Source organism: Vipera berus, assembly GCF_964194415.1.
Source record: "Vipera berus genome assembly, chromosome: 1".
In the NCBI taxonomy this organism is placed as follows: Eukaryota; Metazoa; Chordata; class Lepidosauria; order Squamata; family Viperidae; genus Vipera; species Vipera berus.
Window position 1 is genome coordinate 187150457 of NC_138202.1, and position 18032 is coordinate 187168488.

The 18032-nt window shown below is 40.3% G+C and overlaps 1 protein-coding gene across 1 annotated transcript in view; it reads right to left on the minus strand.

The window, feature by feature from the left end:
• Positions 1–233: 233 nt before the first annotated feature.
• Positions 234–18032, minus strand: part of TRPM8 (transient receptor potential cation channel subfamily M member 8) — a gene marked incomplete at its 3' end in the record, with an annotated part of 276625 nt that continues 258826 nt past the window's right edge. Inside the window, exons 20-23 of the mRNA XM_081341953.1 lie at positions 10077–10254; positions 8638–8828; positions 2725–2844; positions 234–388 (exon numbers count right to left, since the gene is read on the minus strand). Of these exons, the coding sequence (XP_081198079.1) occupies positions 234–388; positions 2725–2844; positions 8638–8828; positions 10077–10254 (644 nt within the window). The remainder of the gene's footprint in view (positions 389–2724; positions 2845–8637; positions 8829–10076; positions 10255–18032) is intronic.

The following is an 18032-nucleotide window of genomic DNA, read 5'->3' on the forward strand; positions in this document are numbered from 1 at the left end:
GACCAGGGTCACCTTGAAAGGTCCTAAGAACATCAGCTCCTACAGGGATGTATTTATTACTGTTTGAACCCACTTCGAGGTCACCTTCCTGGAGGCTTTCACCAGCCTGGAGTGACAAGGGTCTAATTGACAGGTAGTTCTGCTGACAGCATTGGGAACCCTGTTCACTTTATCACGTCCAACAGAGTCAAATTGTTCTCAGATAACTGGGTAAGGTTACTTCCCAAGCATCTCTAATGGACCTGCTCCACACTTGGACTCCAAATGAGAATAACTTTGTCCATCAGATTTTCCACAAATTCCTCTGTACAGCCCTGTAGTAGATGATTATCTGAGCCCTCCTCCCAGAAGAACCAGATGATCCTGAACAGGGTCATCAGACAACAATCTGTGAACACAATAAGAGGGAAGAAGGAGTGGAGAAATAAGGCCATTTCGTTACTCTTACCAACACAAGGTAGGTCTTAATAGCAGCTCTGACCTCTGGTCGGATTCATCCCTTGTTTTCCTCCAGTAGTTCTCTAGGTGTCTCTTGGCCCTTTTCAACACCCTCAACTCCTCCATAAAACACAGGGAGCTGAGTCAAGAGATACCACACAAGTGCAATCCTGTCCAGAGCCTTAAATGCCTTCTGATCCAGATTGCGGTCAGAGTGTTGGCAAGACCATGCAGGAGAAACCCCAGGATATTCCCTAGTTTCCTTTGGAACCCAGTCAGGTCCATAAGTTGCTGGCAGCGGATTACCCAAATGGATCCAGTCTCTCTGCAAAGGGAGGCAGCATAAGAGAACTTCAAGGATACCAATATGTGATCTGACCATGACAAAGGGTTATAAGAATAGATTCCCCACCATGTCAATGTTGCCATCGCTCCAACAAGAAAAGAAAATCATGCGTGGGGTATGAGTTGGTCTGTGAACTTCCAAACCGCTTCTGATGCCAACCCGAGGAATGGCAAGTTGAAGTCTGGGGAATTTCACCAATCCTGAGATGGCCTCCAGCAGCTCAGGCAGGTAGGATGCTATAGAGCAAAAAGATTGTAGCTTCAAGAACAGGGTCTCAGAAGCAGAAACTTGCAGAGCACGGTCACTGAAGGCCAGAAGAGATTCCCAGATTACATCTGCTACCCGCTTCCCTGCCCTGGGGTTTTGGCTGTTGCCAAACTTTAAACCAGCTGGATACATCTCCAAGAGGAGGACTCTCCCTTTCAGGTCTCCATGATTCATGCCAAGTCAGTAATAGGTTATTACTCTCTAATACCATGAAAAAAGTCCAAGAGAATAAAGATTTTTAAGAGGCAGGATAGGATGCCTTTTCTTTATAATTATTTTTAGTGTTAAACAAAAGTCTTGTAGTTGTCCTGAATTTCAGGGATGTAAAGATTCAGCAGGAATCTTTATTTACTAGCTTTTATAATTCCCATTCCATAGACCCACTGTATATGTACTAGTGAATCATAAAGAAAGGGCTCAGATGCAAAGTTTTTGTTTTCATTTATTGGCCTCTTTAATTTCCCTTTTATGCTTACACTGCTAGATCACAAACCACACTTTTTAAAACATCAGATAGAAATCTAGCAGGGGTATCTCCAATAATGTACGAATAAAAAGCATTATGATCATCTTCATATTTACGTTCCCTTCCTTCCACTGTTAAATAAAAATAATATTTTTTTACTTAGCTGCCCAGAGTCACTGAGAGTGAGTGGGTGGCCATATAAATTTTTTAAATAAATAAATATTATTTCTTAAAACATTTAAACATTCAAGATGGTATTTTGGCACATGAAACTTTAAAAAATTCCCATGTATTGCAAAACCCCTAACACAGGGCTTTTCAACCAGTGGTACGGGTACCACCTGTGGTACATTGGCACCTGGTACGTGACCATCCTAGAAAAGTGGTAGTGGGGGAGGGGAATGAGCTGAACCGGTGGCAGCACCACACAAGCCTGAGCTAGAGATGGCTGGAGCTGCAGGGGTGTCAGGGCTCAGCAGAAGCGCCAGGATCAGCGCTTCTTTGGAGCTGTCAGGGCTCAGTGGAAACACCAGGATCAGTGCCAGGCTCCAGCTGGAGCACAGCGCTGATCCTGGCGCTTCTGAGTCCAGAAGAAGCGCCGGTCAGCTGGAATGTTGCAGCATCCCCAGGGTCCTGTGATTTATATTCAGATGCTTGGCAACTGATTCATATCCAGGGTCCCAGGGTCATGTGAAGTGACCAAAACCTTCTGCAACCACCCAGCAGACGGGGGAATAAAATCCAAACACACCTCACCCCCCCCCCACTGCCAATCCTCAACAGAAATGCTCACAACAATGAAAACCTCAGACAGGAGGAAGAGCGTCGCCAGGCAGGCGGGCAGGTGTCTTGCTCGGCTGTGGTTTGGGGGCACTTTTTCCATTGCCATTGTAACTTTGAACAGTCACTAAGCGAACTGTTGTAAGTCGAGGACTACCTGTATTTCATCACTTTTTTCCTTTTTTTCCATCAAGTTTTTGACACCTAGCTAGGTGACTGGTGGTACTCGGATGTTGCCATATCCTAAAAGTGGTACAATGGGTGAAAAGGTTGAAAAGCCCTGTCCTTACAGATCATTCTTCAAAGCAAATCAATAAACGGTATTTTAATCAACTGATTTATGTTTTTATAACTATTAACATCTGTCAATAAACACATTATATTTAACTTTTGATTTCAAAGGAAACAGGAAACTGAATAAACAAACAGAAAAGAAAGTTGACATACTCTTCAGATGAATCACTGGGCTTGGTGTTGATTTTCACAAGGTAATTTTCTTTCATGACAGCTTCCCACGCCAAAGTTTTATTATCTTCATTTCTTGAACCTTCAACATACAAAATCCAAACCACAATGTATAGTAGTGTTTTATTGAGAAAAGAAACACAGATGGTAGAGATATAATTTAAAAGGGTAATAAAGACTTGCTTCAGCTGTACACTGTGCACAAACACGCACACATACATACATACAGCTATGCATATTTGTTCAAAAGGTTTTCACATTCCTAAGTATCCGAAGGACTGTATGCTTAACACAACTTTACCCACATACAAGTACTGCCCCCTCTCCATACAGCTCCTTGAAATTATTCGGTTTTCTTTGTAGACAGTACACTAGATACATTGAGATATGGATATTTTTTGTTAATTCTAAATATTCACATTCCTGTTTTTAATGCTGCTTTCCATTTTATTTAGCCAAAGTTCAATTTAAAAAAATATTTTGCATTTTTTATCAGTGAAGATATTTTCATTGGTTAGCTTCCATCTGTTGCAGTTTTGAAAAAAATATATTCCATAAATAAATAGAAAGTGTTGCTATTCCTTTTTTTTAAACTGTAATTCAGTGGGTATGATTGTACTGTTGCTGAGCTTCTATTAGTCTTACTGTTTTGCTGACTAACAGTTCAGTATTGTAATCCATGACTAGCTTTAAATATAACATGTATCATAAACATGAAAAACCATGGCAAACCACCTCTATAACACTGTCATGTAAACTGTATAGTCATATCTATATAGTCACAAGTCATACTTAATTTGAAGGCATATTTATCTTTTACATTCAGGACAAGGAGCATATTCATAAGGAGCCTTGTGGCACAGTAATTAGAATGCAGTATTGGAGGCAAACTCTGACTACAACCTGATGGGCCTCAAGGTTGATTCAGCCTTCCATCTTTCTGAGGTCGGTAAAATGAGGACCCAGATTGTTGGGGTCAATATGCTGACATTGTAAACTGTCCAGAGACTACTGTAAAGCACTATGGGGTGACATATAAGTCTTAAGTACTATATGCAGGATTACACATGCCTTGTATATCTTTACTGAGACCTCAGAAGCTTTGCTTCATAAGTGCATCAGAAGATTCAGATTTGATACAGCTAAAGAACTATAGACCAATATCACTATTAAATGTGGATTATAAAAAAATTGCCTCAATAATAGCAGAGAGGCTGAAAAGATTTCTGATCGAATTTATTCATCCAGACCAAAATGGATTTCTACCAAAAAGGCAAATAAAAAATAACCTAAGAATTATTTTGGATACACTGGAATACTATGAAATGCATCCAGGAAAACAAATGGCACTAATTTTTTTAGATGCACAGAAAGCCTTTGATAATGTAAATTGCCAGTTTATGATACAACTAAACTGTATGGACTTTGGAGAGAAATGTGTAAATATAATTAAGATAATATACCATAGACAAATAGCAAAAGTAATTGTAAATGGGGATTTTACAGAGAATTTTAACTTTAAAAAAGGCACAAGGCAAGGATGTTCACTATCTCCACTGTTACTTATATTAACTTATGTGTATATAGTATCGTTAGGTGTGTGTCATGTTTGTGTTTCACTTTGAGAGCGGGCAACTAAATTTCATTTTTGATCTGTGCCGTTGTGCCCATGGTAAAAAAATAATAATAAAGTTTATCTTATCTTATCTAACTCTGGAAGTGTTGAATAGAAATATTAGACAGGATCTAGAAATCAAAGGAATGGAGAGAAAAAATGAAAAATATAAACTGCAAGTGTTTGCGGATGATTTGGTATTTATACTAGAGGAACTGTTGGAGACAAGCCTTACTGAAAAGGATAGAAGAATTTGTACAAGTAGCAGGACTGAAGATAAACAAAGGAAAAACTAAAGTTATAGTTAAGAATCTTGTAGATAAACAAAAAAAAAAATCAACTGTCAGATAGTTAAGAAAGTTAAATATTTGGGAATATACCTAACAGCAAGATGTGCAACAATAAACGAAGACAACTATATAAACTATTAAATCAAACAAAACTGGACTCATAAAAATAGAAAAATCTACAACTATCAATGTTAGGAAGAATAGCTACTATAAAAATGAATATCTTAACAAAATTGCTCTTCCTATTTCAAACAGTACCCATAAAAATAGAGAAAAATTCATCGACAATTTAAACAAATTGATTTTGAAATTTATTTGGCAAGGGAAGAAAGCCAGAATTAGATTAAAAATGTTACAAGAATCTAAACAAAATGGAGGATTTGGTTTACCGGATTGGGTGTTATACTATCAAGCATGTGCTCTAACATGGATAAAAGAATGAATAACCCTTAGAGATAAAAGATTATTATACTTAGAAGGACATGATTTTCAACTAGGATGGCACGCCTTTCTATGGTATGGGAAGAATAAAATTCATAGATACTTCCAAAATTACTATGTAAGAAATGCATTACCTTTAGTATGGGAAAAGATAAAAGCTAAAATTTATATGAAAATACCAGGGTGGTTTTCCATAATGGGAGCTTTTGTTCACCCAAACTTAATTAATTTTGAGAAAATTGTAACCTACAAAGATATTTTGAATATGGAACGGAAATTAAAATCTAAACAAAGAGTTGGAAGATCAAGGTATTGATTTATCATGGTGGTCTCAATTGCAAATACAATTGAGTTATGATAAAGATGCTAAAATGCATGGTTTTTATAAAGACCAGACAATGTTTCATCAGATATTGTTGACTTCAGAAGAAAAGCTGATTAAGAAACTTTATAATTTTCTATTAAATTTAAAAATGGAAGATGAACAAGTGAAAGAAACAATGATAACATGGGCAAAAAACCTTGGGCACAATATAGAATTAGAAAAATGGCAAAATCTTTGGGAAAGAAACTATAAATTGACAATGGCAACTGCTTATAAAGAAATTTATATAAAATGTTTTATAGATGCCACTTACCACCTGTGAGATTAGCACAATGTTTAAAAACATGTCTAGTAACTGTTGGAAGTGCATCAAAAACCGGCACATACTACCATCTTTGGTGGACGTGCCCTAAAGCAAAAAAAATTTGGACAAAAATACATATCTGGCTAGAAAAGATGTTAAGAAAACATGTAGATTTCAAACCGGAACTATTTTTATTAGGTACTGTATATTATCAGGAAAATATGATAAAGAAAGTGTATATTTAATGTTGCATGTATTATCGGCAGCAACACCATCTGAAGAAGAGATAATCAAGAAAATATAAGTGTGCAAAAATGGAGACTTACACTGAAGATTAAAGAAAAAGAAGACACAGAATATGTCTGTGGAAAAACGGGTAAAGATTAGGAATTTAATGAGTATTATTAAGTAAAACAAATGGACCCAGACAACATGTTGTTTACTAAGCACTTATGAACAGTAAATATAAAAAATAATAAAATATCATAAAAAAATAATAAGTGCATCAGCACTTGTTAACACACTGACTGAAACACTCAGAATGTTGATCAGGTGTCATACAAGCCTATCCCCATGAAAGCAGGTATAACTACTTCATCCATCCCTCTTTTTGAATATGAGCTAATTTTATACAGTGTTGCTTAGAAAGTGTTGGATTCAGTATCCAAAAACCTATTTACTATTAATATACAGTGTTACAGGAAGGCAGATTCCAACGTTTGCATAAAACGTTCCCTTCATCTCTCCAATTTTCTTGAAGAAAATCTAGACAGCACACAAAAAATAGAGACATCACCCTGCCAACAAAAGTGTGTATAGTCAAGGCCATGGTCTTCCCAGTTGCAATGTATGGCTGTGAAAGTTGGACCATAAGAAAGGTTGAGCACCAAAGAATTGAGGCCTTTGAACTATGGTGCTGGAGAAGACTCCTGTAAGTCCCTTGGACTGCACAGCGATCAAACTGTGAATGAGCGGTTACAATATGTATGTCCTATAGAGTTGAAGAAATGTGACTCTCCTGATGGTTTTGACTGTTGGTCCCCTGAATTGGGCAACTAAGTGAGAGACAGATGACTGCTCCTAGAGGTCCAGATTGTATAAAATAAAACTCTTAACCCTTGTGATATGTGAGCTGTCATGCCATACATTGACAGAAAACCACACCATACCATGCCATACCATTTAGCGAAAATGTCTGAATATAGAATTGTTACCTGAAGTCATCCAAAGCTGAAGAAAGCAAAGTGATATATTATTCTATCTGTATTAATGTCCTACAAATTAATACATTCAACCACAAATGCTGCTTTACTAGTGCAATAATGGTAGGAAATAGAAGTAACCTAAAGTGAGATAAATTTTGAAAATAATTCAGAGATCCAACATTCAGTGTGTATCTCCAGTCTTTGACTTTCTTATGAATAAATAAAGCCTTGGGAGTGTGGTCCCAAAGGGCATTCATTCAATTATCCTGCAGAGGAGTTAGACCAGTGGTGGGATTCAGCCAATTTGCACTGGTTTGGCAGAACCAATATCTAATTTTTTCTTAAGTTTGGGGAACCGGCTCTGAAATGGCTAGACTAGTGTGCATTCACATGCCTCCAATCCCTTGCTTGCTGCAATCTGGCTTTGCAGCAAGCAAGGAGGTTGGAGACATATGAATGCATGCTGGTCTGGTGTCTAAAAAACCCAGGGTTTTCCTCTGCTCCTGGATTTTCGCTGCCACACTGTTTAACTTTCTTTAAAATTTACTTGATGCAGAACAGGAAGGATCCACGTTCTGCACAGTGGTGGGATTCAAATATGTGAACAACCGGTTTTGTGTGTGGATGCCGTTTCTGGAAGTCCATTCTAGGCCTGGGCAACAAAACATTAGCTACCAGTTCTGCCAAAATGGTGTGAACTGGCTGAATCCCACCACTGACTGCATCAAGTAAACTTTAAAGAAAGTTAAACAGTCTAACAGTGAAAATCCAGGAGCGTGGAGAAAAAAAAAACATTTTTTGAGATACCAGTCTAGTGTGCGTTCACGTGCCTCCAACGTCATTGCTTGCTGCAAAGCCAGATTGCAGCAAGCAAGGGATTGGAGGCCCATTCTACATCAAGTAAACTTTAAAGAATGTTAAACAGTACAGCAGTTGGAAATCCAGCATTGGGGGGAAAAATGGGTTTTTGAGATGCCAGACTATCGTGCATTCATGTACCTCAAATCCCTTGTTTGCTGCAAAGCCAGATTGGAGTCCTTGGGCTGCTCCTTCCAGCCCATTTCAGAGCCGGTCCAAAAGCTAAGGGAATGGTTCCCACCCCACCCGATTGCTATGGGGCTTCATTTCCAAAGACCTGCACACGCTCTAGACAAAACTCTGGGACTGGAAATGCAGCAATGGGAGCAAAGGGCTGTTCAAAGGAGGAGGAAGGAGAAAGTGGGAGAAATCACTACTGAACAGACGAGGCGCGATGGGTGTCAGGGTGTGGTAGGCCTGGCTACAGGGGCCCTTCGGCACAGTAAATGGTTGCGTAAATGGGGCAGCTCCCTCCTTTCCCATCTGCCTCATGGCAGCAGCCCCCTCCCCCCTGCAGAGAACTAGATGTTAAATTATTTGAATCCCACCACTGAATTCTCACTGTGCCTTAGACTTTTGCTTTAAAACTTCACTTCCCCCTCAAGCCACTTCATTGAAATTCTGGCTAAGGTCACACCTAGTTTTTTCACAAGAAAAGACAGATGTATGCATATATATAGTTTTTTTTTAAAAAAAGTTTGTTTTCAAATGTATCCTTATAATAAAAGTATAGCAATGTAGCAACAATCATCTGAGAAATCTTGATCTTTTTCTTTAATAAAATAAATCTCTTTGTTTTCCACTTCTACCATTTAGTATCTGATGAAAATAACTTACAGCAAATAGATGATTCTCTATATTCATCTTTACAACAGCATTTAAAAATTTTCCTCATCACCATGTAGATATAGGCAAAGATGACAAATGGAAATGGTATAGCTAAACGGCTGCAGTACTCTTGAACCAAGAAGTAACGCTGGAATTTCCATACTTGGTCATTATTTTCCTGAACCGATCCAACAGTATATCTAAAGGAAAGATTAACACATGAGATTAGTCCCATAATCTTTTCTTTAAAATGTTTTAATGTTCTAATTTTCACCCAGGCCTTTGGCAAAGGCAGATGAGACTCCTTGCTTCTTTCCATCTAGTCATTTGCCATCTTTTGTTGATATTATTTAATTTGTTTGATTTGAGCCACTCAGTGTTGTTGGGAGTTGGGCAGCATGCAAGTTTAATAAATGATTATTATTGCTTTATTAATAAAAAGAAACAGAAACTAGAAAATACCATGTATTTCATTTTCAATTCATATCAAAACCCCTTTTCTATATATTTTATTGTATTAGCATAGATACATATTGTAGTTCACATTTAATTTGCATAGAACAGACATGTCAAACACAAGGCCCGGGGGCCGAATCCGGCCCGCGAAGTGGTTTCATGTGGCCCGCGAAGCCATCCTGGAAACAGTGAGGGAATGGTCCCCACTGCCTTGGCCCTGGCCCAGAGACCCTCCTTCTGCCAGAGACCCTCAGATCTGTCCCACTCCTGCCCAGGCCCCCATAGGCACCCTTGATGCGAACGATGTAGAGCTGGCCATGCCCACCCAGTAGGCCATACACACTCCAGCCACGCCCACCCAGTAGGGCACGCCCACCCTGGCCATACCCACCCGGCCCCCTGAGGGCAACCACAATGCTGATGCGGCCCTCAATGAAATTGAGTTTGACACCCCTGGCATAGAAGTACTCCACTTACTAACAAATTTCCTACTATATCAAATGTGAGCCTTAATAATATTTCATCAGGCCTGCAATATTCCCTTGCATTTGTTTCAGCTATTGTTCTTTCCAGGAAAACTTAAAAAGCTAAAAGTATGTTGTCCTGTGTAAAAAGTTATATTAACTTTCTAGGAGTATTTAAAATGTAATTATATTATGTTTCTTCTTCTTTAACTTGGGGTGTGGTTTATTTTGAAATGTGATGCTTTTGATACTATTCTACTAATTTAAATTAGTATTGCTATTTCTATTGATCTATTTATGTCCTATTATTAGTATGCAATAAAAAGATGAATGTAATAATATGATTTGAAATTATGCTTTCCATATCAGCAAAAACTTGTAGGTGATTACAATGAATGAATCTAGCTTATTCATTTACAGATAAACAAATAAGTAAATTAAAGAGCAATGGAACTCAGTTTGAGGAAGACTTTAAAAGCCAGCAATGTTGTCTTTTAGAAGTGGGAAGCACTCCAACTTGAAACATACCCAAACATGGCTATTAATAAATTAACTAAGAGGATATTGGTGGACAGCATGTAGATGCACACTAATGGAATAGTAATCCACTCAGGAAAACGAGGGAGGTTATTGGAATCCACTTCTACACACAGAGGCTTGGATTCATTTCCAAGGAAGGTACAATGATCAAAATCGTATGTAGTACCTATAATAAAGGGAAGAAATATAAAACAATATTAAACTATCAGAAAAACTGATATACTTTAATACAAAGTTGGTGTATTGATAGTACATGATTTTAGTACAGAAATACAGCAATAATAATTATTGTATATTACATTTGTATTGCACCTAATCATTCTGATTCCTGGAGGCTTACAACAAAATACAACGCTATTCAAAACATACAGGAAAAAACCCCAAATATAATAAAGCAGTCATGATAAGAAAAATGAAAAAAGTAATAAACAATTAAGAATTTAATCCAGAAAACAGGAGATAGTGAATTCTAGTCCTGCCTTGGGCATGGAAATTCAGCTGGATGACTTTGAGCCAGTCACTCTCTCTCAACTCAATTCACTTCACAGAGTTGCTGTTATGGGGAAAATAGGAGGGAGAAACATTAGGTATGTTCACTGCCTTGAGTTACTTATAAAGTAATAAAGGTAGGATAAAAATATAATAAATAAATATAATAAATAAATCTCCCTGTCCAATAGTATCTATAAGAGTGGTTAAATGAGTTAGCAGGCTATCATGATATAAGCCCTGCCCCTTTTATACATGCATCATTATATCACACACAGACCACATTGAAAAGAAATGGAATTTGTAGCAAAGTGGTTTATTAGAATTAGAATTCTTTATGGGTCAAGTGTGGTTGGACACACAAACAGTAGGTAATAAATCATGATCATCAATATAAAAATTCATTCATAAATCATAAGATACAACACTTAGTAATAGTCATAGGATACTAAATAAGCAAACAACATAAATCATACTAGGATACTAAATAAAACAATATAAATTGTAACACACAAGCAACAAAGTTATAGTCATAAGCAGATAATGAGATAGGTAATAGGCAAGATGAGAATAATAATAATACAGCCTTACTAAGTAGTTTGACAGTGTTGTAGGAATTAGTTCTTTAGCAAAGTAATGGCATGGAGGAAAAACCTGTCCTTGTGTCTAGTTGTTCTGGCATGCAGTGCCCTACAGAATCATTTTTGAGGGAAGAAGTTGAAACAGCTTATGTCCAGGAAATGAGGGGTCTATACGATATATAGCCTTCTTTCTTCCTCGCACTGTATACAAGTCCTCAATGGAAGACAGTCTGGTAGCATTTTTTTTAGTTCTAACTATCTGTTGAAATCTGTGTCTGTCTTGTTTGATTGCAGTGTAAAACCAGAGAGTAATAGAGGTGCAAATGACAGACTCAATAATTCCTTTGAAGAACTGTATCAGCAGCTCCTTGGGCAGTCTGAGCTTTCTCAGTTGGTGCAAGATCAACATTCTTTATTGTGCTTTTTGGTGACATTTTTGATATTAGGTGTCCATTTTAAATCTTGAGATATTATAGAAACATGAAGGTCTCTTTTAGAATAGAATTAGAATAGAATAATGCTGGAAGGGACCTTGGAGGTCTTCTAGCCCAGCTTTTCTTTGAATTTTTTCCAAACTCTCAACATCTTTTTTGTGATATGGCGACCAAAATTGGTTGCAGTATTCTAGGTGTGGTCTTACTAGGGCTTTATAAAGCAGTAATAGTACTTCTCATGATCTTGATTCTATGCCTGTTTATACAACCCAGGATTTTGTTAGCTTTTTTGGTTACTGCTGCACACTGCTGGCTCATAGTCAAGTGATCATCCACTAGGACTCCAAGTTCCATCTCTCTGTTTTTGAGCCAGGTCTCGCCTATTCTGTATTTGTGCCTTTGGTTTTTCCTGCCTAAATGTAAGACTTTGCTTTTCTCCACATTGAAATTCATTTTGTTGGATAGGGCCCATTGTTCAAGTTGGTCAAGATCTTTTTGGATCCTGTGTTTGTCTTCTGGGGTGTTGGCTACTCCTGCTAGTTTGGTGTCATCTGTGAATTTGATGAGTTCCCCTTCTATTCTCTCATCTAAGTCACTGAAGATATTGAAGAGTACTGGGCCTTCCCCCCTCAATTTTAGTTTAAAGCCCTCCTGATGCGTTGGGCCAGTCTTTTTCCAAGTACATTTTTGCCTGTTTTTGTGAGGTGTAGCCCATCCCTTGCCAATAGTCCTTCATGTAGGAAGTGCAGTCTATGATCCAGGAAACCAAAGTTTTCTTGGTGACACCAACCCTTTAGCGAATGGTTTATTTTTCAGATTCTTTTTTCCCTAAATGGGTGTTGGCCTTTCGTTGGAAGAACTGAACAGGACACTACTTGTGCTTTGAGCATGTCTGTAGTCCCTCACTATTGTACTCATGTCGTTTGTTGTGTTGTTTGTCCCAATGTAGAGGAGGAGGAAGGGGTATACTGTGTTGTCTAATATTGTAAGAGGTGGCAGAATAGGAGGGTTTCTCCTAAAATCTACTATCATTTCTACAGTTTTGAGGGTATTCAGTTCATGTAAGGTCCTGCCTCAGCTAGCACTCCCAAGAAAGCAGAACTCCTGAAACCGGCTTCGTTTCAAAAGGAACTTTTATTGAGAGATAGTGATAGCAGGATAGCAAGGCAAGATCTGAATAACTCCCACTCAAAATGTTACATTAAAATTCTCCTTTCAAACTCCTCCCCAATGCCCAATGTCCAGTATGATTTCGGCCAATCCACAGGTGTGAAGTTGTTATGGAAACCGGAATGATAAAACCCCAGTTCTCAAGTGTTCTGTGTTCCTCCTAGTCTCTTCCCACAGGAGCAGAGATAAGACAGATGGCCCTAGGCACATTCCTTCTCCCTTTCATACCCAGAGGGATGCATCAAAGGTGAAAAGAACAAAGTAAATACATCCCAAAGCCCACAGAGCTCCCCCTCCCTAAAGAACAAAACCTCCCCCCTCCCAACAAGATGGCAGTACCCAAAAATAAAATGAGATGAATAGATAGTTTCAGGGTCTGACAGTTCAAGTCTGGCTGCACTACAAGACAAGTTGTTCAACCTCCTGTCTATATGCAGATTTGTCATTGTCTCGAATGAGACCAATCACTGTTGTATCATCTGCAAACTTCAGTATTTTAACAGAGGGATGTTTAAGATGCAGTTGTTGGTATATATATAGAGAAGAGAAGTGGAGAGATCACACAGCCCTGCCTCACCCTGTGCAATTGTACAGGTATCTGATGTGATTTTGCCTAGCTTCACTTGCTGCTTCCTCTCTGTTAGAAAGCTTATGTTCCACTTATAAGTGTTCTCAGGCACAGCTAACTGAATTAGTTTAGTTAAAAGAATATCTGAAATGATGGTATTGAATGCCAAGCTGAAGTCTACAAAAAGGACTCTTGCATCAGTCCTTGGAGATTCAAGATGTTGTAGGATGTAATGCAGTGCTGTATTAACAGCCTCATCTGCTGATCTATTTGCTTGGTAGGTAAATTGTAAGGGGTCTAACAGCAGATCCATGATGGTTTTCAGGTGGGCCAGCACTAGCCTTTCAAAGGTTTTCATAACTATGGATGTCAGAGCAACTAGTCTGTAGTCATTCAGTTCCTTGATGGAGGGTTTCTTTGGCACTGAGATGATAGGTGGAAGCTTACCACAAGGAGTTTGAGGGGTTGGTGAACTGGTGTAAGGAAAACAGCCTAGTTTTAAATACTGGAAAAACCAAAGAGATCATTGTCGATTTCAGAAAAGGCAGGCACAGCCACACTTCTCTATGCATTAATGATTCACCTGTGGAGATGGTTACCAGCATCAAATTCTTGGATGTGCAGCTAATGAGTAGGCTGGCTTGGTCGCTCAACAGTGAGAAACTGGTGGAGCAGGCACAGCAGCACCTGCATTTTCTGTGTCGCATGAGAAAAGCACATCTTCCTTCCCCTGACCTGACCACTTTCACAGGGGAACTATCGAGAGCATCCTGTCATACAGCATCACAGTCTGGTTTGGAAGCATCAGTACTTCAGACAGGAAGGTGGTGCAGAGAGTGGTGAGGATGGCCAAAAAGATCATTGGCAGTTCCCTCCCTCCCATCCAGGACATAGCACAGAAGTGTTGCTTGAGCAGGGTCCATAAGATTATCTGGGACACTATACATCCTCTTCACATCCTTTTCCTTGTTACCTTCTGGGAGGAGGCTTCGTGGTATCCATAGCAGAACATCCAAATTCAGCCATAGTTTCATTCCATACAGCATTAACCTTGTGAACTCTCAAGCTTCCTCCTTCTATTATATATTTAAGATGGACAGTATTTAATATTTAATTGTTATGTAATGTAGGAGTGTAGTTCTATATATATATGTTGTATATAGTATGGTTAGGTGTGTGTCATGTATGTGTTTCACTTTGAGAGTGGGCAACTAAATTTCATTTTTGATGTGTGCTGTTGTGCCCACTGTAAAAACAAAATGACAAAATAACAATAAAGGTTATCTTATCTAGTAGAGCATTTGAAGCAAGAAGGAACATAGCACATCTCCAGTGATTTATTAAAGATGTGGGTGAAAATGGGGGGGACAATTGGTCAGCACACGTTTTCAAGCAAAAAGGAATTATCTTCTCTGGGCCTGGTGCTTTTCCAGGCTTTTGTCTGTGAAATAGACCTTGCACATCATTTTCTGTGATCACCAGAGGTGGGGAGGCCTAAAGGGATGGTGTCAGTTGTAGGAGGCTTGGCTGTTGTTGGTGTATCTGAGATGGAGATGGTGGTGATAGGTAACAGTGATTTCCTCTCAAACCTACAGTAAAACACGATCAGGTCATCTGCCAGTTCCTGATTCCTTTCAGCATGGAAAGGAGGTTTGCTGTAATCAATGAATTTTTAAGAGTTTTCCACATATTTGCTGGTTCATTTGTTGAGAGATGATTCCTTAGATTTTCAGAGTAGCTTCTTTTTGCTGCTGTGATCTCCCTTGTTAATACATTTCTGGCCTGATTCTTACAGCATTCTATCTCCTTTCTGTAGGCTTCCCTTCTGGTACGATGTAGCTGCTTGAGTTTAGCTGTGAACCAAGGCTTGTTGTTATTGTATATTCACAGGTTTCTGGACACATAGGCCTTCACAAAAACTAACATATGATGTTACAGTATCTGTGAGTTCATCCAATTTGCAGATTTATCTTCAAAAACATTCCAATCTGCACAGTCAAGGCAAGCCTGTAGCTTTAACGTTGCCTCCTCAGTCCAAGACTTCACTGATTTAATTGTTGGTTTTATGATTTTAAGTCTTTGTCTATAAACAGGTACAAGGTGAATCATATAATGATCAGTATGTCCCACAGATGCTTGTGGTAAAGACAGATAAGCATCTTTTAATGTTATATAGCAATGGTCTAAAGTATTCTTGCCTCTAGTAAGACAATTGACATACTGAAAGTATTTTGGTAGCTCTTGGCTTAAGTTAGCACTATTGAAATCTCTTAACACAATGAGAAATGAATCAGGACATTTTTCTTCAACCCACATAATCTGGTCAGCTAGAGTTTGTAATGCATTGTTTATGCAAGCTTGTGGAGGAACATACACTGCAAATAAAAGGAATGAAGAAAACTCTCATGGATAATAAGTTTGCAATTGATAATTAATGTCTCTAAGTCCACATCACAGAATTTCTTTAGTGTAGTTACATTTTTGAACCATCACTTGTTAATATAAAAATAGGGACACCCTCCCTTCTTTTTACTGGATGTTTCTGCAATTCTGTCTGCTCTCTGTATTCAAAACCCTGTGATATGCAAGCTGCTCTCATCAATTGACTCATGTAGCCAGGTTTCAGTGAAGCAAAGGGCTGCTGAGTTGTAAAAATTAGAGTTGAATCTGTTTAAAAGAAGTATTTCATCCATCTTATTAGTGAGTGTGCAATATCTCGGGCAGTGATGAGAGAGACGGTGGCTTCAGTTCAAACGGTTTATTTAGCTCAGCCCGGACAACGTGAACAGTACAACGAGCCTTTATATAGACAACGGTCAAACTTGTCAACAAATCAGGGATGGGTGTTTTCCCGCCGAGGGGTCATGCCCAATGATCAGCTGGCAGCTTTTGACATTCCCCTAGTGATAGCGCATGCGCCGCTGAGCCGGGAAAACCCGTCAGCTGGCTGGCGCTTCAGCTGGGAACCCATGTAACCTAGCCGGCATTCTGACAGCTAGCGGCTGTCAGTCGGCTGGTGGTTCTGCACCTGCATGGCTTTTGACAGCTCGCGGCTGCTGTTTATGCACGCGCAGCCTTTGACAGCTGTCAGTGTCAGTGGCGGGGTACGCATGCGTGTTGGGATCGGCGGCCTTATAACAGCCGTCAGCGCGGCCACGTGGAGTGGCCTTTGACAGCTGTCATTTCTCCGAGGAATACAGTACACCCCTTTCCCCCCCCTTGATAGAACAGTGGAACAGGAACATGTTAACTACAACTAATTGTTTGTCGGCGTGCTTCCGGCCCACTCGAAGTCCGTAAGGTATGCAGGGGGTCGTCGGGTCCTTTTGGAGTGGCGGAGAGGTGGCTCTTTGTCGGCTGCGGAATGTTCCTCTGGGGGTGGCGGGGGTGGGGTTTGTGGAGCAGGGGGTGTTTGGGGGTTAACAGGGTGATTGCTTCCGGATTGGTCGGCTCCTTCGGATATCGGTCTCACAGGAGTGTTGGAAGGTGCCCTGGGGCGCAGCTGATCCGTGTGTCTGCGAAGGGTGAGCCGCCCCCCGATGTTTATGGTGTATGAGAGGGGGACGGTTTGTTCTAGGACAACTCCCTGGGTCCATTTATCCCTTCCCCCATAGTTCCGGGCCCAGACAGTTTGTCCCCGAGTGAAAGTCCTTGAAGGCGGATTGATGGCTTCCTCGGCTGCTGGTCTGTCTGGGTGCAGCCTGTCGAGCCTTGTTACCAGCCTGCGACCCCAGCGGAGTTCGGCGGGGGATTTTCTGGTGGTAGATACGGGTGTGGTGTGGTGGGCGAGGAGAAAACGGGCGAGTCGGCGGTGCCAGTCTCCCGAGATGAGTCTTCGGAGGGAGTCCTTGGTGGTCCTCACCATGACCTCTGCAAGGCCATTGGTCGACGGGTGGAAGGGGCCGACGTGGCATGTCTAATACAATTGTTTGTCGTGAAGATCTGAAATTCATGGGAGGTAAATTGAGGCCCGTTGTCAGTGATTATCACGTCAGGGAGACCGTGTGTTGCGAAAACCCCCCTTAGAGCCTGAATGGTGGCACCTGTTGTGGTGTTAGAAACCGGGAGAACCTCCAACCACTTAGAGAAACTGTCGACGATAATGAGAAAGACTTGTCCCTGGAAGGGCCCAGCGAAGTCGATGTGGATGCGGGACCAGGGATTTTTCATAGTTTCCCATTTATGAATAGGGCCATGGGGAAGCACTGGTCTGGTTTGCTGGCATAGGTAACAGCCAGCTACATGTGCTTCGATGTCCTTGTCAATTGATGGCCACCAAACGTAGCTACGTGCTAAGGCTTTCATTTTTATGATGCCAGGGTGTCCATCGTGCAAGGTTTGTAAGACCCTGGGTCTGTGACATGGTGGCACTATCACCCTGCAGCCCCATAGTATGCAGCCTAAATGGGTGGTACGTTCATGACGTTTTATGAAATAAGGTTGGAATGTGGGGCCAGGGCTTATAGACTGCCAGCCTGACAATACCCAAGCTAGAATTCTACTGAGTATCGGGTCCCTGCCAGTGGCAGACGCGATGTCCTTAGCTGTCACCGGGCATTCTGAGAGTTCCTGAATGGTTAGGATGTGACCTGCTGGGGCTGGGTCTGGGTCTATTTGGGGCAGGGGCAGTCTGCTGAGGCAGTCTGCATTGCACATCTCTTTGCCCGGTTTGTGGATCAATTGGTAGGAGTAAGCGGAGAGG